Source organism: Topomyia yanbarensis, chromosome 1 (genome assembly GCF_030247195.1).
Source record: "Topomyia yanbarensis strain Yona2022 chromosome 1, ASM3024719v1, whole genome shotgun sequence".
NCBI classification, from domain to species: domain Eukaryota; kingdom Metazoa; phylum Arthropoda; class Insecta; order Diptera; family Culicidae; genus Topomyia; species Topomyia yanbarensis.
The window spans coordinates 162,245,182-162,270,472 of NC_080670.1; the positions used below are offsets into that span (position 1 = coordinate 162,245,182).

The following is a 25,291-nucleotide window of genomic DNA, read 5'->3' on the forward strand; positions in this document are numbered from 1 at the left end:
CCTCTGGTACAGTGAACCACATTCTGAACAAAGGAAAGGTTGAGCGGCTGCTTTGCTGGTGTTCAAATTGTGTACCAACCGGAAGTGTTCCTTCAATTCATCCACGTGTCCAGGAATCATCTTCCCACAATTTGGCACATGGCATGAGAAACCTGAAACCTTACACTTTTTTTCCAGTATATATATATATATATATATATATATATATATATATATATATATATATATATATATATATATATATATATATATATATATATATATATATATATATATATATATATATATATATATATATATATATATATATATATATATATATATATATATATATATATATATATATATATATATATATATATATATATATATATATATATATATATATATATATATATATATATATATATATATATATATATATATATATATATTACTATTGAATATTACCTCGCAACTTCATTGCAGTTTCAGCATCCACCTCTTCCGAAATCTTCTGCATGCTGGTTGTTCAAATCCACTCTTTCAATTAAAATGTATTTTACACACTACAACTCTAGCTTCAACTATTATAAATATTTGAACAAATTTTTATTTGTGAAAAAGTGATGAGCGATAACTAAACGAGCGTGTACCTACTAATGGAAAATGGCGGATGACGCTTGGAATTTTTAACTTGGCGAGAAACGGCTTTTCCGTTTGGTAACTCCAAAACGGTTTCTTGTGTAATACCCAAAAATAGAGTCAGAGTTACTCAGAGATATTATACATGACAACTCAATTTTTGACGTTTACGAACATCATTCAAAACTGAGTTAAAAGTACTCAGAATCTGAGTAACTTTTTACGAGCGTGTAGAATCGATTGCGTCACTGGAGCCGGAATGCGAACTGGAACCAGCCAGAATTCCAGTTCATTTCCAGCTGGGTTTTCACGAAGCAATCCCAGTCAAAAAAGGCGGACGAACATCAATCAAAATAAGCTGTGCTACAAGCGTTACGTTCCGAGCCCCAGCTCGACCGGAATCAATCAAAATACGTTGTGTTACAAGCGCTACGTTCCGAGCCCCAGCTCGACCGGAATGACATTTCTTGCGCCCATTGTTTACTTGGCTGATCAGCTGTTCTTTAGAAAACATATGAACAGCTGATCAGCCAAGTAAACAAAGAGCGCACCAAAATGTCATTCCGGTCGAGCGGGGGCTCGGAAAGTACCGCTATGTAACGCAGCGTGTACTGGTTCATGCCATTTGGTGCGCTCTTTGTTTACTTGGCTGATCAGCTGTTCTTTAGAAAACCTGTGAACAGCTAATCAGCCCAGTAAACAAAGTGCGCAAATGTCATTCCGGTCCGATCGAGCAAGGGCTCGAAAAGTACCGCTATGTAACGCACCGTGTACTGGTTCATTGTCAGGCAAATTGAATATTTAGACTTTTTTCTCTATACTCATAGAGGACATATTCGAGAATGCTGTTGACGAGTAATAACAATATTGCCACATAGTTGGCTACTTTGCTGATGCAATTCAAAATTAATATTTATGACGAATGTCGATAAGTTTGTAATTTTCAGACTTTGCTTCTACCAATTATATAAAGTGAGGCACAGACTGTCGGTCAATGGATTTGTAATTGTTAATGTGTATAAATTTACTCTTATTTTATTTGCATCATGAAAATTATTTAGTATGCATGAATATAAAGTTTACCCTCTTCGTATGTGAACATGTTTACAAGAATTTCTTTTTAATTCATTCACAATGCTCCCCACGTTTTACTTCTTATATCCACCATATTTGTTTACATTGGTCGTTTGGAACCGTTGTTTTGGGTTCGATTGGAACTTTTGGCTTCAGTCTTCGCGCATCTGTATAAACATCATCTCTGCTTATATCAAGATTTCATGCCTTATGAAACTTTGATGTCGAATTATATTTTTAATAATGTAACGCTTATAACCCATCTTCTGGGTAGCCGTAAATTAAAACTACTACCTCAAATTAGCAATGTTTTTGGTGAGCGTGCAACTTCACGCCATAACCTCAAAATTTCATCCAGCAACGGATTGTTGTTTGTTTTCGTTTGCGGTTTGCTCTCCGGTTTTCGACGCTAAAGTGATCGTTTATGTGCTCGAATAATAAAAATGAGATTACTGGCTCTTGCTAGCATTGTGCTTAGTTTTACGGTGTTAATCGTATCATCAGCTACAACCGGTAAGTTTTTCTGCTCAACTATGAACAGTTACTGTGTAGGTATACACAATTTTGTTTATCATTCCAGTGCATTACCTGCAACCGGATGGCGTCATTACATACAAACCCGATAACTCACGCATCTACCGGCCGGGGTTGCGAACCTACTGCTACCGTGGACAGGATAAGCAGCTTGTCCACCTGTTTCAAACCATTATCCTCAATTTCGACTGCGATCATGATGATTTCAGTCAGTACGAGGGCGGCTCCCCGGAGGAAGTCCGATCGCATCACGAAACCGAGCAGAACTTATTTTCCTTCAACTTACTGTCGAACAACCGAAAGCGGGTTATTAAACTAGATCCCTTTAATCAAAGCTGCATTGGCGTAGTTTCCAGCGAAGCATATACCGTCCGCCTAAGTTTGATTCGAATCGACTTCTGGAAAGTGATTTTGCTGGCCGTTGGTGTGTTCGTGTTTCTGTCGGCGGCCAAGCTGAGTAACAATGGGCTGTTTTACTACATTTGCGGAATTTTCTTGGGTGTATTTGCCAGCTTCCTGGTGGTGGTTTACATGGCCAGTAAGCTGTTCCCCCGGAAACCTATGATGTACGGTGTGATGCTGGGTGGATGGACGCTGGGCATTTACTTTGCCCAAATGCTGTTCGATAATGTGCGGTTGATCTTTGTTACGTATCAGGTTTACGTGTTCTGGTATGTACTTACGACAGGATTTATCAGTTTTGTAATCTGCTATCGATTAGGTCCACCGAAGAATCAGCGCAGCAAAGACCTAATCAAGTGGAGTTTACAGTTGGCGGCTCTAGGGGCGATCTTTTTTTCATCTGCCTTCCGGGAAGCGACCACCGGAATGTGTATTGCTATCGCTGTTTTCTACTATTTCCCCAGAAGCATTCTGTATAAGGTGCGCTCTATTTATCGGCGACGTTTTCCTCCGAAAAGACGATTCTTGACCGATGAAGAATATTATGAACAGGGTGTTCGAGAAACCACCAAAGCCTTGGAAGAGCTACGAACCTTCTGCAGCAGTCCGCAGTGTAAACAGTGGAGTACTGTTTTAAAGCTGAAAGATCCAGCTCGGTTCGCTTCCTTTATGGAAGGTTCCTCTCATTTACTGGACGATGAAATTCTCGAATATGAAACCTCCAACGCACAGGTAGATATCAGCGATGATGAAATGGAAGACGAGCAGGATCCGGAACCGATGCTGCAAGATGACTCCGAGGATGAAGATGTTCAACGACACCGCCAGAACGCAAGGGTCACTCCCTCACGGGAACCAGCGTATCGAAAGTTTGCTCAAAGAACGAATCAAAACGGTGGACGCAGTCTGGCGAGTACAAGTACTCCAACTAATGCCAGAACCCTGAATGGAACCAGAGGGAATAGTCGAAGCAGACAAGTATCGCAGCAATCGGCTCCGTTACGGAACGAAATCGAATTCAGCGAGGATGAAGATTAATCTTTGATATTCATAAATTTGTTTATGTAAAGAATTTGAATATTTGTAAAAATACAGTTTTTGTAAATACATTTTCGTCTACTGCCTCATGATATAGCTGGAATATCTCCTAACTTAAGCCACAAGCGAACATCTATTGACTGACTGAAGTGATTACTACTAATATATAAGTGCTTTGATTTTAGTTTTTTTTTTCTAAAATTGATATACCTAATATCAGTGTGATTTGTAACACTTTAACAGAAATACATTTCTAGAAAGCTCAAATATAGTTTCATTGTTGGCCTATTGCATTTTTTTTTTCTTTCATAAGGGCAGCGTAGCAAGACACCAACCCTAGGTGATTGTTTTTCTCAACTGTTCGGAGATGCTAAAGCATTGGACCCGTAAATGTTCTTTTACCTTTGCGACTGACTGGAAACAGGCCAATGATACCACTATAAGTTATATCTGTACAATGCAGTATCGTGTCTACATTCCTTCTCACGATGTGAAGATCGATTGTGCGGGTTTCACTGTTGATGTTTTGATAAAGTTAAGCTTTTCAAAGATGGAATATACTATCTATCAGGCTCATTTAGTGTGGTTTTCGCCGCAGCTGCTCTCCCAACCGGGTTGAAGTAAATAATGGGCCCTATTCTCACAGTCACGTCACGTAGTGACTAGAGCAAAATTTTCTTCTAGTCACTGGGTAACGTGACTGTGAGAATAGGGCCCAATGATCCGTAAAGCACAGCCTAACAGGCATAACACTCGAAAACAATGCTTCGCCCGCTTTAACGGTCATTTTAAATATATTTGTAGTTGGGACTGTGGCCACATTTGCAATTATGGCGTCACTGACATATGAGCAAGTATATGGGGGATAGACCAATAGTGAAAAATTGTTCCCAAACCACCAGCAAATGAGTATTTGGGACCGCGAATAAAAGGTGGAGGTAGTGTTCTGGGCAAATTGCCGAGATAGACAGTCTGTGGAGGAAATATAGAAAGCACGTTAACGAATTTTCGTCAGAACTGGACCTGCACAAAGCAACGAAGGAGTATTTTACAATAGAAAGCTTTGGGGTTTCAAAGCCAAAGAAAATGCTTCTTTCCACTGGAAACGAGTGCGCTCAATCCCTGCTTCAAACTCACACGGTATTCAAGGGATACCGATACGAAACTGACCTCCTGTGGCGCTACGAGAATGTTCGATAGATTGCCAGATAGCAGCTTCGTGGCTTTGCGACGTCTGCAGTGCCTTAAAAAGAGAATGGACAAGAACCCAAGACTTGCTGAAGCCCTGAACCAGAAACTCACAGACTTCGCTACAAAGGGATTTGTTGAGGGGTAACCCATCAACAAATGAGTGTTTGGGACTGTGAATAAAAGGTGGAGCTAGTGTTCTAGGAAAATTGCCGGATCGATGTTTTTGAGATAATTCCCTCATAGTGTTATGTCTGTTAGTCTGCGTGTAAAGGTCGACTCTGGTTGCATTATTGATTGCTGAATGTAGCACTGGTTGGGAAAACGGAAGTAGCCGACAGCAGGAGGGAACGAGATTGGGTACTGAAGTTGTATGCCTGAAATAGAACGAACGAATGCTCGAGATCGTAGATTGGACACAAGCGAACTCGTCTACTTGTTCGCCAAATTGTACCGCAAGGCATGAATTGTGCCAATTACAAGCAGCTAGATCATATAGCCAACTATTGTAACAATCAGAGATGCCAGGTACTGTTTTCAAATGTCTGCAGTAATAATTTTAAAAGTCTGGGAAGAACAAAAAATGTGAGGAAAGCTAGTGTAACCAAAAGCCTTTATATTCAAAAATCTGCAAATATCTGCAACCAAACTAAAAAATCTGCAAATATCTGCAACCAAACGGAAAAATCTGCAAATATCTGCGCCATCGAAAAAATCTGCAGCTTAAATTAAAAGTCTGCGAATTTGCAGACTTGTCTGCAAATCTGGCATCTCTGGTAACAATCAGCTGCGATGCGAACAAAGTGGAATAATCGTGAGGACTAGTAGGGCTATAGGCAGACAACTGATGCATGTATTTACTGTCGGGAGAATCCGCATACGCTTTCAACATGCTCGACTTATAAACTACACGAGATTAAACTGAAGCGAACCATCAATGACCACTACAGACGCTCTTACGCAGAAATTCTCAAAAGAGCTCTTGTCAACTGATGATAACGCTTTTACGTGCCTTGCGAGGGGCATTCCACGGTCATGCTGGAAAGCTCTAAAAGAAGACCGAACACTCAAACAGGGGTAAGAAACAAAAATGATTCATCAGTCAGGAGTTCCCAACACTTCATGAGGCACCAAAGATCCCTAGCGCTCCCATTTTGCAGTCAAACTCTGCCTTAAATAAGATTTTCCGAAATCGTCGGCTGTACTGAACAGTTGATTGAACAATGGTCCCTCCTTGTAGCGATCGTATCTTTCGTTGACTAACGTACACCGAGCAAAATTTACATTGAATTTCCATAAAAACGTCTTATGACTTTCTGACATAAGGATTTTAAATGGATTTCATAAATTTGTCTTATGATTTGGAGGGGAAATTTTCCAAATCCATCTCTTATTATTTTCATAAGACAGTCTTATGAAATTTATGAAAATGTCCGAATGAACGCCATAGGTGCCCATTTATGAAAATTGCTGACATTTATAAGTAGAAAACATAGTAGAAATAACGATTTCCATAGAACAGTCTTATGAAATTCATCACAATGTTCGAATGAATGCCATAAGTTTTTTATTTATGGATATTATTGCGCATTTATATAAAAAATAGAACATGGCTGACATTTCTCGAGCATTTTTAGTAGACAAAAAATCAACAGTAAAAATCAACCTTGAGAGGATATTAGGTTTTACACCAACCGACATAACCCCACAAAATGAGCCGGATGAACTTCGTTTAACAATTCTCGGTGGTTTGTTTACATGGGAGTTACGTGAGTTTGAATGTAACAGATGGGCACCCGTTGCACTCCAACTCACGCAACTGACAAAGTAAACAAATCACTGAGAATTGTCAAACATGAACGTCATTCCTCATGAGTTCATTCGTGTGGTCATCTTGTAGAACTCAATTCGGGACAAATTAACCGCCAAGTGTAGATCCCTTCAGAAGATTGAACAGAAAACTCATTAAATATTAAAATGTGTATATATTGAGCAACGCTTCATCAATATTTCTTGGGAAACTGGGCTTAGACAACTGGGAAACTGGACTTGACAACTGAATGATAATGATTGTTACTTCTCAAATGATTTTGATAATTATAAAATACGCGTCAGACACTAATTATATGCACAACTTATTTCATTTCAAATAATCGGATATCTTCTGTAAAAATCATAACCATGTAAATAGATTTAATGCTCACAGTAATTTATTCAATAACATAAACACAATTTAAAATTTTCTTGCAATTTGACTGAAAATCTCACTTCTTTTGTTTCAAACAGCGGTAATCAAAAAGTGCTGAAACTATTAACTCCTGGTTGGCCGTCCAGGCCAGTACTGAATTCATAAGAAACAATTATGAACTTTTCACAAAAGTGACGTTTATGAAAAACAAAATATAATTTTATAGAATCAATAACAGATCTCATATGGGTTTCATGAGAAAAACTTATGAAATTCTTAAAGGCATATATTGGAGCGAAGTCATAAGACTGTTTTATGAAATACATTATTTGTACGTCTATGGAGTGCATGAATAAAGATAAATGAATTCATAAGCCTGTCTATGACATTCTAAAGCGTTCAATGACATCGTCAGAAGGTTGGTTCATATGCCAAGACTTATGAAATTCTCAGATACTTTTTTCTCAATGTATTAAACGCAATCATGAAGTATCGTCACAGACTAACAAACATAACACTCGAAAACAATATTTCTCGAGTACTTTTTCAAATGGACGTAAGTAACATTGAGAACCTCTCTTTGTTTACTTTCTCTTTCGTTTATTACGACGTCATTACAACACTTTGTACTAATTTTCCAGTACATATCGAAAGCCGACGGTTTTTACTACAATATTATGCAAAGAGTAGAGTAGTAAATGTTGAAATGGCCGAGTAATGAACAGAAGAGAAAGACCTCAAAGAGAATCTCTCATTGTTACTTACGTCCATTTGAAAAAGTACTCGAGATTTCGTCCGCTTTAAAAGTCATTTGAAATATATTTGTAGTTGAGACTGTAACCACATTTGAAATTATGGCGCCACTGACATATAAGCAATTATATGGGGGATAGACCACTAGTGAAAAATTGTTCCCAAACCTGAGGGGTAATCCACCAGCAAATGAGTGTTTGGGACCGTGAATAAAAGGTGGAGCTAGTGTTCTGAGAAAATTGCCTGATCGGTGTTTTTTGAAGGAATTCCCTCATAGTGTTATGTCTGTTAGTCTGTGGTATCGTCCCCTGTGGGGTATAGACTGTCCCATGGTGTTATACCATCCCTATTTATTGAAAGTTGACTTATGGTTATTATGTTACCCGTTTGCATGCATCTTGGTCTCAATAGGTTCTCGATATCCACGAGATATTTTTGGTTTTGCTCTCTTTCTCTATCTCTCTTTTTTATGGAGGTTTTAACCTTAAGGCCATTCGCCTCTTCGGGTTAGAAAAATCTCTTAAGAAAAATCTCCAACCCTATGTGCGGGGTTGGGTTCCGAGCCCAGGTGAGCTGCGTACAAGGCAATCGATTTACCAAGTACGCTATGCCCGTCCCCGCCTCTCTCTCTCTCTCTCTCTCTCTCTCTCTCTCTCTCTCTCTCTCTACTCATCCGTTCATCGATCTTGGTACGCCCACACTACTTGTACAATGAACACTTGGTTACGGCGGGTAGCCTAGAACAAAGTTTCCGCGATCACCAGCATCTAGTTTAACCCGCCTAGCCTCCTTTCAGTTTACTGATCATGGCTGCTCGGCTGCATATCTGTAGATTGTTTTTGTTTACATTCCTCCTAGGGCCATGATGGGGTATCGAAGACTATCCGATGTGATTAAACTCCTTCCCTCAGCACGGCTACTTCGAGTAGATTTCAAAACCCGCGGTACAGGAATGGGTCTACCTGTACTACGATAATCCATCTTCGACAATACAATACGGATTCCGAGACCACCAGCGTAAGCTAATGCGCTGGACAATTTCTCATGCTCGATATAGCTACAGTTGGATTGGAAGTGGAAGGCACTGTTTGATTCCCACGGCAGTGACCACTCTCACACTACTTTTACAGTAAACGGTAAGCTAGGAAGGATAGCCTAGAACAAAGTTTCAATATCCTACCGATCTCCAGCATCTAGTTTAACCCGCCTACCCGTCTTTTCGATTACTGGGCTTGCCGAAACATTGAGTGGAAGAGTTACCCGAGTGCGTTATCCGAAACAATGGTTACAATGGTACAACTTTCTTCAGTGGAAGAATACTTCTCTCCAACACTTGATGTGATACAGAGTGCACAGAAGTGTACAAAACAATAACAACATCGTGATGAGTCTAGTGCGCAGTGGCGTAGATGGCCCAAAACATACCCCGACCCGTAATGCTGGTCCGTTCAACCCTAAAGGTTGGTATTATCGTCCTTACGAACTTCTAGAACAGCAAATTTCGTAGCTGGCCTTCGTAGTACTGCTGACAGAGTCTTCACCGTGGCTTGGAGAGCATGGCTATCTTTGCCTTGGACGATCGTATTTGCCCACCGATACTCCTGTTTCGAACTGTCTCGTCGATGATACCCACCAAGTGGCCTTGCTCTGGTGCCTTAGTGTTTTCGAACCAATTTATACGTCTAGCGATCGTGGGAAGGTATTTCTTTACCCAGCGCCGCCAAAATTAGTCCACAGACTAACAGACATAACACTCGAAAACAATGCTTCGCGAGCTTTAACGGTCATTTTAAATATATTTGTAGTTGGGACTGTGACCACATTTGAAATTATGGCGCCACTTACATATGCACAAGCATATGGTGGATAGACCGCTAGTGAAAAATTGTTCCCAAACCTGAGGGGTATCCCATCAGCAAATGAGTGTTTGGGACTGTGAATAAAAGGTGGAGCTAGTGTTCTGGGAAAATTGCCGGATCGATGTGTTTTGTGGGAATTCCCTCATAGTGTTATGTCTGTTAGTCTGTGATTAGTCTACCATATGTCTAGCAAGCTTCCAATCAGTCCACGATGCTTCTTCCGGAGGAAGCAGTGCCACAGACTAACAGACATAACACTATGAGGGAATTCCTTCAAAAAACATCGATTGACAATTTTTCCAGAACACTAGCTCCACCTTTTATTCACAGTCCCAATCACTCATTTACTGGTGGGTTACCCCTCAGGTTTGGGAACAATTTTTCACTAGTGGTCTATCCCCCATATGCTTGTTCATATGTCAGTGGCGCCATAATTTCAAATGTGGCCACAGTCCCAACTACAAATATATTTAAAATGACCGTTAAAGCGAGCGAAGCTTTGTTTTTGAGTGTTATGTCTGTTAGTCTGTGGTAGTGCTTCTTCCTCGTCTAATTCCACGGAGATGAATGCAGCGAACATTTCATTGTTCTTGTTCTTACAAGCGCTAATGGTTGCTAAGACTTCACACTGCACTAAACGAGATGACGTGTTAATCGCCCATTTAGCGTTAACATATGGGTAAATACTTCAGTTAGCGACTGGTTGGTGAATTTGATCTGCTCTTGGAGCTTTGGGTAGGCGCCTTGAAAATTTTTGCCATTGTCGCTACAGACGTGATTCGCTGGTTGGGCCACACCTCTGTCCAACAAATGAATTTGATTCGTTAGTTGGACCGACTAACAGATGTCAAAAACTTTCCAAAGGAGACGTTAGTAGTGTAATTGCATCTATTCACATCTCTTATAATAGTCAGATTGATTGTCAAAGAAAATTTGACATAAGGTTTTGACATTCAGATGCTTTTTAGTTGGACGATGGTCCAACTAGCGGAGGTCCAACTAAAAAGCGGTCAAGTTAAAAAGTGTCCAACCAGCGAATCACGACTGTATACGTTTCCAACAGAAATCCACGGCTTACAATGAAGCGTCGAATTGCCACTCTGTCGACATTAAATGTACTACTTCCTGGTGAACGTCGTGGACTGGCAAGCAAGTAAATAGTCCGCCTACCGCTTCCCTAAAGTTCGACCTACTTTGATAACCATTGGTCCGAAATAGTCCAGACCGCCGTAGGAGATAGGACGGATGAACTCTAGACTTCGGTAAAGGGGCCGTCTTGGGTAGCTCTAATGCGTCCTACCATCCTGATCGCCCCGTGTTCATCAAGAAACGGAGACATATTGTGCAGTGGACTGGAACCGTCCAGTGTTGACCTTACGCTGCAGGTTGGTTTATAGTTGTAATATAAGTAGGACGAATTAGCTTGCGATGCGTATCTACGATCTTCTAAAACGTGCAGTCTTAGTAATCGACAACGGTCTTCATATGGTGGCAAGTTCAGCGAATTATTCCAAGGCAATATACGTAACGCATATCGTATGAATCTGCGCTGGGCGGCTTCAATTCTTTGAGTTGCATGGTAGGGGCCCCAGACTACGTTTGCGAATTCCAACACGCCAGAGCACGTTTTCTGCAACTGCTAATTCCTTGTTTGTAAGGTGGCCGAATTCTCTTGACTCCCTGTTCGACTTTCGGAAACTTGCCGAAAACCGGCATACATAAGCTATCGTTCGGTGAAGACGTAGCCATTTCGAGAAATGTATGCAATCTATGAAACCATCTGACGGTTGTACCCGGCGTACGAGACACGGTTGGAATTCCTCAACTGTGGATTGCATCTCAGGGCTTATTTGACATCATTGCGTAGCAGAGCGTTACTTTATTGGAATCCAGCGCCACTCATAAATGTTTATTATGGAGAGAATTTCACCTAAATGGCAAGCCAGGAGCTAACAGAAACAACGGTGGTCGGAAGGGATCAATGCTAGCACCGTTTTGAAATCGGTTCAGATGAATCCACGTGAGATTATCAGTCAATTAGTGTCTCCTACGGTTTTCATCAGCCTTGTTCCTATCAACGCCGCCTGGAGTTCCAACTGTGGTACGGTATAATTTTAGTGGGGCTGCTTGCGCCTTCGCCAGTGCGATACGATTTTTTCGGTAATCATTGCGCGGAAATACGAAACACCTGCACATACCTGACGTGCAGCAGTAGGTCTTCTATCTCCCCCAATTTCTTCGTCCCAGCTGGTATACGTTCATTAGATGTCTTGACTAATGATCCGTTCGTGAATCAAAAAATGTGACAGCAAACTAATGTCGTTTTCGTTTTCGACTGTACACTACACTGGTGTTGTCGATGCCACACTCATCCACACTTGGGTGTAATCAGTCTGTCTCTTTTCTTGCACCATACCGATGTAGCACAAGGCAAAAACGAAAACGCTATAAGAGGATCGTACTGACTCATCGGACATCGTAGAATGCCTCGCTTCGTCATCATCTTTAGCAGGCCAGTACATTCCCAGCTCACGTTCGACACAACCGCCTATCCGAGTTGATGAGCTTCTCCGACGTTATCCTGATCCCCGGCCCGTTGCAGAACTTCCGGTGAATTGAACAGCCATCTGCTTATTGTGAAGCTGCCGCTTCGGTGTACAAATGCGACTTCACTGCGGGCCTTAATCGCCTCGTCCTCTATGTCAAAGCTATAGAGATAGTCGTCTACATAACGCCGATGTTGGATTGCGTCGACCGATCGTGGGAACTGGCGAGCGTGTTCATTAGAGTGGGACATGGTTATATGAAAAAAATTAAAGTTGGCTCCGAGTAACTTTTTGGGTCCCATTTAGCTCCCAGAACAACTCTGTAAATTTTTAGCTCGATCGGTGAAACTATATTTTTGCGCCCACGGTTTATAGTTTACATGGGATTTCGTATGGGAAAATTGTCTTTTGCAAATTAATTCTTCCAAGAGTCGCCCGTTATCTCCTAAAAATAAGTAGATATCTAATTTTTATAGGAAATTTCTCAAGGAAACAAAGTCTAGAAGACTGCAAAACGATCTAATGATTATGGAAAAAGTTATTAAGCGAAAACCGATTGATGCCCTGAAGATTGATGAAAATTTCACTTTTCATAGCATCACTGCTTCTGACGGTCTATTTGCATACAAATTTTTTAACTTTCTCTTATTATGTACAAAAAACCCTCGATTTATCCCTTAAACCCTTGCGAAGTGGCCAAATAGTACAAATAAACGATTTAGACACATTAAGAGAGGATTAAAACAAAATTGCGTATAACTGGACAACCAACAGCAGTGGTGCTAGAAAAAATGAATATTTTATCAATCGTCAGAGCATCAGTCGGTTTCTGCTTAATAACTTTTTTCTCAAGCGTCAGATCGTTTCGTGGTTTTCGAGACTTTGTTTCTTTATAAAATTTTCTATAAAAGCCACATAACGATTTATTTTTAGGAAGTAATGGGTGACTCCTGGACGAATTATTTTGTAAAAGTTAATTTTCCCATACAAAATCCCATGTAAACTTTAAACAGTGGGCGCAAAAATATAGTATCACCGATCGAGCTAAGAATTTGCACAGTTGTTCTAGGACCCAAATGGTAACTAAAAAGTTGCTCGGAGCTGGAATCTAATTTTTGTCCCACCCTAGTGTTCATGTGTGTCGAGATTTTTGATCAATATATCTGGCCTACGAGTGCAGCAGCTCATTCGCTCTTTGGTTGTCGTTGGATAGCAGCAGTATGTTTGGTTTACGAATTCCAAGACTTTCGAGAATTTCATGGCCCGATGAGAAGTCGGGACTGACTTCTTGATACAATTCCACCGGCAAACAAACCAGATGTCGGTACTTCGCCATCATCAGTATGTTTGGGTGGCTACATTGCATGTGAGGATAATTTAGGTATGGGGAATTTCTTACCGCGTATTCTCTGAGGGTGATTAGGTTTTGAATGATTGCTGATAGTTGATAATAGGGTCGTCTACCTGACTTTTGGAGGTTAACTTTTGATAAGCCTGTCTGGTTCGATCCTGATTAATTTCTTTTAAGTGAATCTTCTTCAGGGACTCGCCCTAAGAAGTCTCATCTGGGCAAACAAATCTTCGCGTGCAGTCTTCCTATGGGAAGTGATGCATAAACTGCATGCTTGCTAGGGATCGACCAGGGCTGGCTACAATGTAAATCTCCAACTGTGTGTACTTCGCAAAGCGAAAGCTTCTTGGAGGGGTTTGTGACGCTTGATATCTGGAAGTTTTCTTTCTCAGACAGATCTTCCATTCTCTTAGTGCCACCGGTCCATCGAAAGGCATAGAGATTTCGTGGGTCCATCTAATCCCAACTCGTCAGCTAAACTCTGCTCCATCAGTTTGAGTTCCGATCCGTCGTCTATAAAGGCATAGGTTCGTACCATCTATGATGGGCCATAAAGGAGAACTGGTACGATTCTGAGCAGGATCTCGGACTGCCCTTAGTCAACGTTACAACTGGTGCTAGTAACTTGATTCCTTTGAGTTTGTGGAGCTGCTCTGACCGAAGAGGATAATGAGATCGACGAATGCTTTCCTTCGTCGTGTAGAAGGCGATGGTGCAGGTACGAGCCGCCATCGGTACCGCACACCCTTTTCTGTTTGCATGGGCCATTGCGTTTTCGTAAGCACTTCCGACAAACTTTACACTCGCGCACTACTGCCCACCTCGAGTCGTGTCTAAGCTCCTGGAATCGTTTGCACTGCGCGAGTGTCAAACAGATTCCCTTGCATCCGACGTATTCTTTGCCTGGCTCCTTTGGAGTTTAAATCCGCAAAGCTGAACAGAAAAGTTGTAGATTGAAACAAAGAGCAGCCAGTCTTCTGAATCGCCACCGAATTCCAGCAGGTCTTTTGATACGGCCTGTCTGGCGGATAGCTGACTTCGATTAAGTGTATACATGGTATCTTCATTGTCGATCGCAAGTGCAGAGGGTATGATTCTTTGCCGTGATTGTGTAACCGGGGTAGATCCTTGTCCAAGAATAAAATTTAAACTATCTGTGAATGTTTCGGTCACTCTCCGGTTCTTATGTTGCGAAGTCACGTAAGGGCGACAGATTGGATAACTTTGTGATCGAGGTGGCTTTGGAACTGACTCTTCGCGAAAGTTCGATGGAGGAGCGCGTCGTTCGAAGGTTCTGCCTTGGGTTACATCGATTTGAGGGTTTTGGGGGTTGTTTCCCATCGGACTACTGTCGCGGCTTTTGCAGATGATCTTTCTGTCTTTGAGATGCTGGGGATTTGTGCGATACATGTTCGTTCCCCGGGTCTATCTATTGCTGTACCTTGGTTGCATTATCTAGAATAGAATCCGGATTGCTCGCCTGGGAAGATTTTTCGCTCTCCAGGTCTCTCAGTAGGCTATACTTCTACTCCAAATATTTCAGCTAACATTTTCGCTCCTCCTCAAGCTTCTGCAGCTGTAGATCGATTTTTCTTCTATCGCTGCGCTCACTCGATTTCGCTGTTGATTTGACCGATACGGTGACGTCAGGCTCCTGGATCTCAGGGGCACCTTTTGATACCGAGATTGCGGCGTTTGTTTTGATTTTAAATACGCTTGAACATCCAGGGTAGGACCAGTTTAATTCTTCAACCGACTGGCTCACTTTGATGCACGAAAAATGGTACCATTAGTCACAGTCGTTACACTGTGCCATTTTATGGTTATCGGGCTCATGCTAGGGGCAGATCACTCTAGAAATGCATAACAAATTTGCATCAAATTAAAAAAAATCCATTTTTGCATCAACTTTGCACTCCCTCGCAGAAAAGTTTGTTTAACAAACGTCCTACGCTGATTCACTTTGTTCGACGTTTTGTTGAATGTAGGGCTAATTTTTTGTAGGATTTTGATGTCTTACACGCAACGCAAAATACATTATGAATTTCTATTTTGATGGAAAGAAATGCATTTAATTTAGCTGATTTTAAAAAATGCATCACAAGTGATCTGCCCCTAGGGTTCAATTCAAATTGCTGATTTTTCGGCATCTTGTATTGCTGGAACTTTCAGCTGATGGAAATTTAGCAAAATTTTGCTGAAATCGACAACCAAACTTTGGTGTGTAGATTAGGAGTCAGCAGTACTGAAACCGTAATTATGTATACAATATTAGCTTTAAGTAGACAAAGTATTCTTAATTATATCTAAGTAGCAGCAACAACGTTTTATCTCTGGTTTCACGCACCAATGTTTTCATTTTATTCATCTTCGTCATCCTCTCTAACCCTTTTCGCTGTGATCGTTTCTAGTCGACCCTTCTGTCAGTCGGTGACTAGGAGTGGCGGTCGCAGTCAACTCAAACCAGGTGTAGACACGGGGTAGAACTCCACCCGGTAAAGATTCTCATTGTCAGTGCAACATCTGCTGGTACAGAAGTCGAAAATTCTGAAAAAAAATGTTGTGCAAAAACCTTGATTTTTTGGTTACATACACACCATTTTTTTCGCCGAATGCCAGCAAAAGTTTACTGAATTTTCATCAGCTGAAAGTTACAAGAATTTGAATTTAACTTCTTTGACAGATTCGTTTTGCTGAAAATTCAGTAATTCAAATTGTCAAATTGGCAGCGCAATTGCCGTCTTCTCAGTATTTCCGGCTAAATTGCTGTAAATCCGGCAATTTTTCGGCATCTTGTATTGCTGAAAGTTTCAGCTGATGGAAATTCAGCAAAATTTTGCTGAAATTGACAACCAAATTTTGATGTGTAGGTGTCAAGATTTTCCACTGAGACGTCCAAAAAATTGTTTCAAAATCGTTCAACACGGGTCTAACGATGGACGTTTGTTGAACGGTTATTTGGACGTTGTCCAAATTGGTCCAACAAACGTCCTTCATTGGACAATTTTGAAACCAACCGTTCTTAGAGGGTTGTCACACCGATACACGCCGCCGCCGCCCTCAGTCACTAATCTCGGTGATGCCGCCGTCGATCAAAAATCTATCGGCGCACATATCTAGCTCCGCGCACGTTGGCCGATCGAAAAGAATTTTCTCTTGCAAATGCGAGATCACAGCTCTCATACATATTCAAACTGCAAAGTCGCTTGATGAGCCAGAATTCCGGCTCTAGTGACACAACCGATTGTAAAGTAATTTCTCGCGTACTTTTTGAAATGGACCTATGTGCAAAAGAGAGCCTCTCTTTGTTTGCTTTCTCTTTCGATTATCATGGCTTCACCATTAATTTTTCCAATAATGTTCCAGTACATATTGGTAGAGTATGATTTCGACTAGCATAATATGCAAAGAGTTAAGCAGCAAACGCAAATGCGACCGTGTTATTAGCGGAAGAGAAAGTAAACAAAGAGAGGCTCTCATTTGCACATAGAACCTTTTCAATAGGCGCGTCCTTAAATCCACCAGCAACTCATCGGTATTTTGATGACTTTTTGTTGCGGGAGAGTAAAGCGACGCGCTGTGACACCAATGTGCAACATAAACAAAGCTTGATTATGTTGCGCGAGAGAGAGATCATCACATCAGACAGCTCAACAATCCATCGTACGGTGAGGGCCGATGATTTGGTCAACAAACGGCATCGAGAGGAAAGAGACTTTTAAAGTACACATACCAATACACCAGTTATTTGGCATGCGCTAGTATTGAATTGCTGGTGAATAAGTTTCACTTCTGCGTGTCAGTCGAGTGAGCAGTTTAGTAACTGATTGGACTTGCGGTTATCGTTTTTTCCTATTTTCGGCCGGGCAACTTATGCGCATCTTATGTACATTTTAGTTGATAAATTGCTTATCCTAAACACTAGTTGCGCACTCTGAAAATAAGACAATAAACAAAGAACAAGTTCACTATCTCGCTTTTCAATTGCAATCAGAATACTCTTCCTTTATGGACTATTCTTTAAATGCATTTTTTAGCTTCCTACAGCTAATTATATAGCTATTTGAGTGTTTTTCGTGTTGGGTCTACTAAAAAGGTCTATATGTACTCGTTTCGATGCTTCAGGCATTAATTGAGATGAAACCAAAACTGTTATTAGCATTTATAATTTAAGTTTGATTCGGTGGTAAGTAGTTTCTTCAAAATTGTTCGCGCTTTTGAAGATTCAAAATTTGAATATCTCATCTTCAGTTCGGTGTTTTCCGCACAGCTGAACGGTCAGTTAATTTTTTCAATTGATAGTTCAGCTACGTGGCTTCAATTTACTGATTTTCAGTAATACATTTTCCGAGTTTCAGCAAAACAAACGTCACTTGTACTGAGATCTTGGTTAGCTCGGCTGCATAAAACTTGGTAAAAAGTTGCGGAAAAAGTGAGAGTCGGTAGAACAAAATTAATGGTGTAGCTTCCAATCTGCTTATTTCGTTGACGTTGGAAAATGCCTGTATATTTTTATGAAAATATAAGGTAACGAGCAGATTTTCTCCTTGTTTCTATTATCACCCTACCTGTTAGATCAGAAAAGCACCTAAGCCTAAACAAACAGTATATTTACTGTTGGGAAATAATTCAAACAATAATACGTTCAATGTTGCTGATGTATACCAATCACTTAAGGGACCATAGATGTTTTTCTACGTTTTCTGATCCGTCTTAAAAAAATCATCGAACACGAGAATGTAAAATATATTGAGGTCTCTTGCGTAGTTAAAAACACACTTTAGTGTTTAAATACAATATTTAGCGACATGCAAAAACTGCTTTACTGCCCCTCTTCGGTACCTTGAAGTTGTTTAGGCAAAACAGATAAAAAGCGCAATAGTTGCAATGCTATTTTGAAAATACTTTCGAGAGTCCACAGAGTTCCAGAACAAAGAATAAGCCAGCGGTCACTGCTTGATGAATGTAAAATTCACAAATTTTACATTAAATGCGGTGTTCTTTTTGTCCAAAGGAATTTTTTAACTTTAATTGGAACTAATTGGAATTTGAATTCGAGTTTGTGTAAAATTGGTCACTTCATATTCTAGAACTTATATGGACCTTAATCCAGTCACCAGTATATATTAATATCAGTAAATCTACTAAAATTGCTTCCGAAAAAAGACTCTGAATTCATGAAGTTTCAATCTTATTTTAGTTGTGATTTTCTACATGCTTTAAAAGTTATTATAAAGGTTTTGAATCAGTTTTATCGATTGACCACATTATCTTTGTACAGTATTATTGAAGCCACACATGATCCACTTCGGTACCGATTCGTGTTGGCCAACCGCATCAAAGACATTATTTACCAAACTCTGAATTTCTAACAAACAATTTGGTTTCAAAAACATTTAAATATGGCTTTAAATAATTTTGAATTATTTGTTACAAAAATGTTACACCTAACGAATGGCTAACATTTTTCTCGTTGTTTCATATAGTTTCGTAGTAGGTAGGGGAAACTGGTCGGTTGCCGTCACTGGTCGGTTGTCGACAATTGATTCGTAGGTTCTGTACTACACCCAAAATATTTGTTGAACAAGTGAAAACCTGCTTAAAAGTTTTTTGATCATTTGCTGAGTGTTATAGAAAGAAGCATATCGATCGAAAAAGTATGCCCATAGAATATTTACGAAGTGAATTAATTTTTATTGTGGTTCAAAAATTGAATGCCACTGACACGTTCGCCACAATTGTTTTTATTTATTTTACCCCATTTTTGTGGCAAATGCTTAATTCTCTCTAACCTAATCAATATGGGTATTTTCGGAACAGGCTTTACGAGTAGATACCAGAGATCGATTTTGGACGCAATTCTGAAAACAAAGATGGCAACTTCTGGTGAACCGTTTTTGATAATTTACATGGGAAAAGCCCAAGGGTCGTGTTTTCACCGCTGGGTAGCACTGTATACACCAAATTGTCACGACCAGAGAGACAAGGGGCCATTCATAAACCACGTAGACCAAAATTTGAGAATTTGATTGCATTGCTTGAAAATATCCCATCACGGTATTACACTTTAATGAAAGCAACAGGAGCACGTCTTACCTGTGAGGCGATCGTAAGTAAAAAGATGGCCGGTCGAGGTTGCTGCAATCAATGAGCCCTTTGGCTCGTCGTTGCTAACGCTGGTGTGCGTATACGAGCAATGCATTAATGGCTCAAAAAATCGTGTTGCTCAAGGCATTTAGCTGAATACAATGCGATCGTCCCGATCTGCCATGCCAAGCTTTGTAGCGGTAATATTTTATGCTGGCGGCCATTTTGTTTTAGTCTTACGATTGATTATATGCAATTATGCGATGTTATTACGTTAGAACAAAAGGAAAACTATTTGTTTTGTGATTTGAATATAATGTGGTTGTCCCGAACCGTCATGCCTAGTTTTCATTGCGGCAAGGTATTTTTGCTGATATTTATGCGCGAGCTTTTTTATTCAATTGCGCCGTTTATTTACCACGTGGACAAAAAACCCCACTTTTATGAACCCTTAAACCTTATGAAAATCGTTCAAATCTCAACGATTTATGATATTTTATATTTACATTTTAAAGATTCATCACAAATAACCTTTGAATTCTTGAATTGGTTCGTAATTTCAACCTCTAGCTATGAAATCCAAAATTAATGTGATTAGACCATGTTACAGATGATTGCATCAAGTGTTTTAGGGTAGACGAGCCCTTATTCATCTCATTAAACAGGATATCACACTATTTCGTTGATAACTCGACTTAGAGTTAGTGGATTGCGCTTAAATAGGTATCATCATCTTTGCTTCGTTCCTAAGAAGCAGTACAGTTTAAAAAATTTTCCTGGGAAATGTAAAATACTCGCGTTTGAGCGAAGCCAAAAGTCGAGCACAACGTACCCTTGTTCATCCTACCATTTGAGCTAATGCGTTGAATAGAGATAGCAGATACTACTCTAACTAATGTGTTCAAATGGGTGAGATGAATAGAGGTGCTAAGATGAATTAGGGAGCAGTGACCCTAGATAAAAAATTCTGATTCTTTTTCGTGCGAGTTCTTATGATTTTTTCGATAATAGTGATGCACACGCATATACTTTGCTGTTATAAGCACTTGGACTATTTAAAAATCTTGAAAAAATTGAATATAACCGCTCACACCAATGACAATACAAATTTGTTTCATTTTTATATAAAAGACAAAAATATGACGACGTGGACATTACCCATACCCCCACCCCCTTCCCAATGGACAAGCATGGACTTTCTCGTGGCCTCTACCCTTTCCTAAATTGTCCACGTGGTATATGGAGGGCCCTTAAGGCGATTTTTGCGAAATATAATATATGCATGCGGCTGCTGAGTTTTTTCTTTGCAGGCTACAAAGCAGCCATTTTTCATGACAGGCGACCAAGCAGCAATTTTGCTAGTATGAAAAGGCACGTGGTTTATACGCTTTCACAATTCTTTTTTTCTTTCGAGTCGCCATATTGTTTTGGGAAGCCTTTCAGTTTACACGCTTTCACTCTTTCCTTGCTTGATTTAACCGCGTGGGGGATTCTAACTGGATTCTTTTTACAATAACCGGCAGGATCGCCAATGTAAGAATTTGATTTTGCCAATGCTCATTCTCCTATTAAATTTATTCTATATCATTTTCACATCAATTTGAGAACACGCTTGTTGGAATTATTATTTTTTTTTATTTGTGATCATTTATCATTATTCCCGAAAATGTGGTGGGGGAGCGGAGTTACCCTTTAGACTCCCCCTCCTTCCCTCTGGCTACGTGCCAGCGTGGACTTAAGTCTGATTTGTCCTAATCTTTAGTTAAAATATAGGTTGCCTGAAACTCACTCAATTGCAATGAATGCGATCCGCCAGTGCAATAGTAGTACGTAATACTCGCACCAGTTTTTCACATATATTGTGCATCTAATGAAGACTGATGTTCAAAATGCCTTTGATGGTAGTTGAAATGAATAAATTTCCTTTTTTTAATGCAAAAGACTTAGATGTTTTTCTGAAAAAAATTCTAAGTCCTTTGAAATGCAAAGAACTTAGAAGAATTTTGGCAGTTTATTTTTTGCGTGGATTTCGAAATTAACACGGTTTTTTTTCAAAAACATATTCTAAGTCCTTTTGAATGCAAAGGACTTAGAAGATTTTCAGAAAGCTGGAAGACGTGGGTTCAATATGGATATTTTCGGAATGGTCTTGAAGTAGGTACCAGAAATTGATTTTGACGCCATTTTTAAATCTAAGATAGCGACTTCCGGTTTAGCGAAATTCGCTATAACCCAATCAGTATGGGATGTACAAATAGCTTTAATTAAGCAGTTGAATTTACTTGAATTTTAGCAATGTGTTTAATTTGAATCAATTAAAACCACCAACTCATATTACATACATCTCTTTCTTCTCTCATTTCCATTCTCACCGCACTTTTCAGGATGCACACATAAAAATATTTTACATTTCGCTGGTTTATGATTAGATCTTATATTCGAGGATGTTTTGGATGATCGCCCAGATTTTCCATTCAGGAATTTCGGTTAACCGGAAGTCGCCATCTAGAATTTCAAAATGACGTCAAACATCGACATTTGTCTCCTGCTCGTCAAAAACCATTCCGAAAATATTCATATTGGTTAAGTTGTAGAGAATCTCGCTAAGCCGGAAATCACCATCTTGGATTTCAAAATGGCTTCCAAAATCAATTTTTCATGGACAACCTTGAGCTGAAGATGCTGATTTATTTATTTATTTATTCCTGGCACCTGCTCGTTAACACCTTTCCGAAAATACCTATATTGATTGGGTTACAGCGAATTTCGCTAAACCAGAAGTTGCCATCTTGGATTTCATAATAGCGTCAAATATCAATTTCTGGCACCTACTCTTCAAGACCATTCCGTAAATACACATATTTATTGGGTTATAACGAATTTCGCCAAACCGGAAGTCGCCCTTTTGGATTTCAAAATGCCGTCAAACATACATTTCTGGCACCTACTCGTCAAGACTATTCCGACAATACCCATATTGCATGGGTTGTAGAGAATTTCGCTAAACCGGAAGTCGCCATCTTGGATTTCAAAATGACACCAAAAATCAATTTCTGGCACCTACTCGTCAAGACCATTCAGAAAATATCCATATTGTTGAGGGCGGGATATAAGGAGTCCAGACCCGTCTCTTCCATCTTTCCGAAAATCTTCTAAGTCTGTTGCATTCAAAAGGACTAGGCATATTTTTTTTGCAAAAATCGAGATAATTGCGAAATCCGCGCAAAAAAACTGCCAAAATTCTTCTAAGTTCTTTGGATTTAAAAGAACTCAGCATTTTTGTAGGAAAAAGCCTAAGTCTTTTGCATTCAAAAGGACTTATTTTTGCAAAAACCGTATTAATTGCGAAATCCGTGCAAAAAAAACAAACTTTTAAAAATATTCTCGTGTTGAGAGTTTTTTAGGCGAACTTTCGAATTAACGCGGTTTTTACGAGGATTTTCGAATTAACGCGGCTTTTTACGCGGATTTTCCAATTAACGCGGTACGTATCCCCCGCGTAAAAAAAACTGAGTGTAATACATTTTCATTATACATGACATGACAACTATATACAAGAAATCAATATTCGAGTTCTAAAATTTTGTAAAAGAAAAGACCGATCAAATCGATAACTTGAACCAGTAATCAGCGGTTTGAGTTTGGTCGTCTTGATCAGCTGGTAGGAGAAACAGGATAATGTTCGTATAATGTATAGGAAGGATGCCCATATGATCTAAACACCAAAAATGGTTTGGTTAAAATCTCGATGTTTCATGCATTTTAAAGTTGTCATCCCAAATTCAAATTCGATTTCTTAGAATTTTTTAGTTCCTTCTTCTATGGGAATTTCATGTGACCGGACGATTAACAGTTTATATTTTCGGAACCATACAACGGATCCGTACGAAATTTTGTAGCAGGAAAACATACCTTTAATTTGAGGCATTTGTGATAATCGGCCAAACCATAACCGAGAAACTGATAATAGCAAAAATAACCCGAGAATAGTGAAAAACTGTATTTGAGCGCAATGAAAACTTGAATGCCCTATTTATCATGCAACTGCGCGCATCAATTAACAACCATCCTACCAGATGCGAGTCCACCCAGTGCAACGAAAATCGTGCGCGTCGTGCTCCAATATGGCGTTTGTATTTGACGTTCCCATTCCGAGCCACTAGAGTGAAAGAGAGAGCTTTTTGATTTGCGTTTGTGCTGATCGAATATTTTCTTTCTCGCTCATTGAGTGTGCGTATTTTATCAGTTTTGCATAGTCACCGCGCGGATGCACTGCGTTTTTTTTGTTCTTCGCTTTCCTAGTAAGGAAAAAATTTTTCAGCTGTCCAGGCTGTGTTTAATCGGTTTTGTTACGGCTCGGCTACGGATATTCCCCCACGCAAAAGTTAATTTCGCGTTCTATCGCACGGTGATGTCTTTCTAGCCGTAATTTTCATTAAAAAAAAATAGCGGTGAAAAAAATGGAGCTGGACGATGTCGAAGATATCCGCTACGGAAGAATAATGGATTTTTGTGAATTGGTAACAAAATTTAGGCCTGCAATGATTATATCTGGTGTTAGTGATTAGTTGGACATTGTCGGATCAATCGACCGTGCATTTACGCTAGGTGCGTCAAGTGATTTAATCAGTAATCAAATCTGCAGAAGAATATAATTTTGCGTTGTGTGCCCGTTTCCCCGTTACGAGAGTAGCTACTTTTTCTGCAAACATCAATTGGAAGTAAAATGAACGAACTGTTTATTTTGTAGTACGTCTCTTGGTTCAGGTTAAGTTGGTCGATCTTAATTCCTCAGAAACCTGAACAATTACGTTACCGTCATAAATTACGAAAGTCAGCAGATCGTTAAAACTTTAAGAAGTATTATTCCGAAGTGTCTCGCACAAATTAAACCTTAACCAATTTGATCGGCGAATATGCACTAATTCGCAGCATCGCTGTATATACTTTGTAAACAAAACATTTTATATCAGAACATCACCATTCATTTGAACAAACCACTGAGTCTGCAGCAACGACATACAGTTGAAGCTGATAACCTGGGAGATAACATGGTCGATGAAGTATTCTCGAAGAACAGGCACTACCTGTACATTACATGTTGCAATGGAGGTATAGTACAACGTCTTCAACAATGTTTACATCGTCTTTATCAGCTACATGTCTGTAAACGTAAGGAATCACTAATCTCAATATTTCATAATTATACATCTAAGTTTTTTTTAGGAATTGAACCAAGAATTGAAAGCTGATTGAAATGAAGAGCTATGTACTACCATTTCAAATGCAGACCTATGTACTGACATACATCGTGTCGCTGGAGTGAGTACTTTATTTTTTATTTGCCTAATTTTATATTGCACATCTAGTGATAAAATCAATACTTTATTGTTCAAAAATAAGTAATTTGTGATACATTAAACCGACCATTAACAGATGAAAATGATAAAAGTATGTAAAATCGCGTAATTCCCCCAATTCTAACCATTATCTATTGTACGGTTTGCTGGACAAGTTTAGCTAGTTCTATTGTGTATTATTGTACTGTGATGGCGGATGGTATTTACAATGCGTTGAGAGCAAGCCAGATCATCAAGTGTGTTCCAAAAGCGAGCATCCCGGAAAATCCGTCCGAATCTAGCTCCTG

At 39.7% G+C, this 25,291-nt stretch overlaps 1 protein-coding gene across 1 annotated transcript; it reads left to right on the forward strand.

Moving 5' to 3' along the window:
• Positions 1-2,051: 2,051 nt before the first annotated feature.
• LOC131679548 (nuclear envelope integral membrane protein) lies at positions 2,052-3,743 on the forward strand. Its single transcript, XM_058960291.1, has 2 exons — positions 2,052-2,211; positions 2,279-3,743. The coding sequence occupies exons 1-2, from the start codon at positions 2,142-2,144 to the stop codon at positions 3,670-3,672; spliced, it is 1,464 nt and encodes a 487-aa protein (XP_058816274.1). The 5' UTR covers positions 2,052-2,141; the 3' UTR covers positions 3,673-3,743.
• The last annotated feature ends 21,548 nt before the right edge of the window (positions 3,744-25,291 follow it).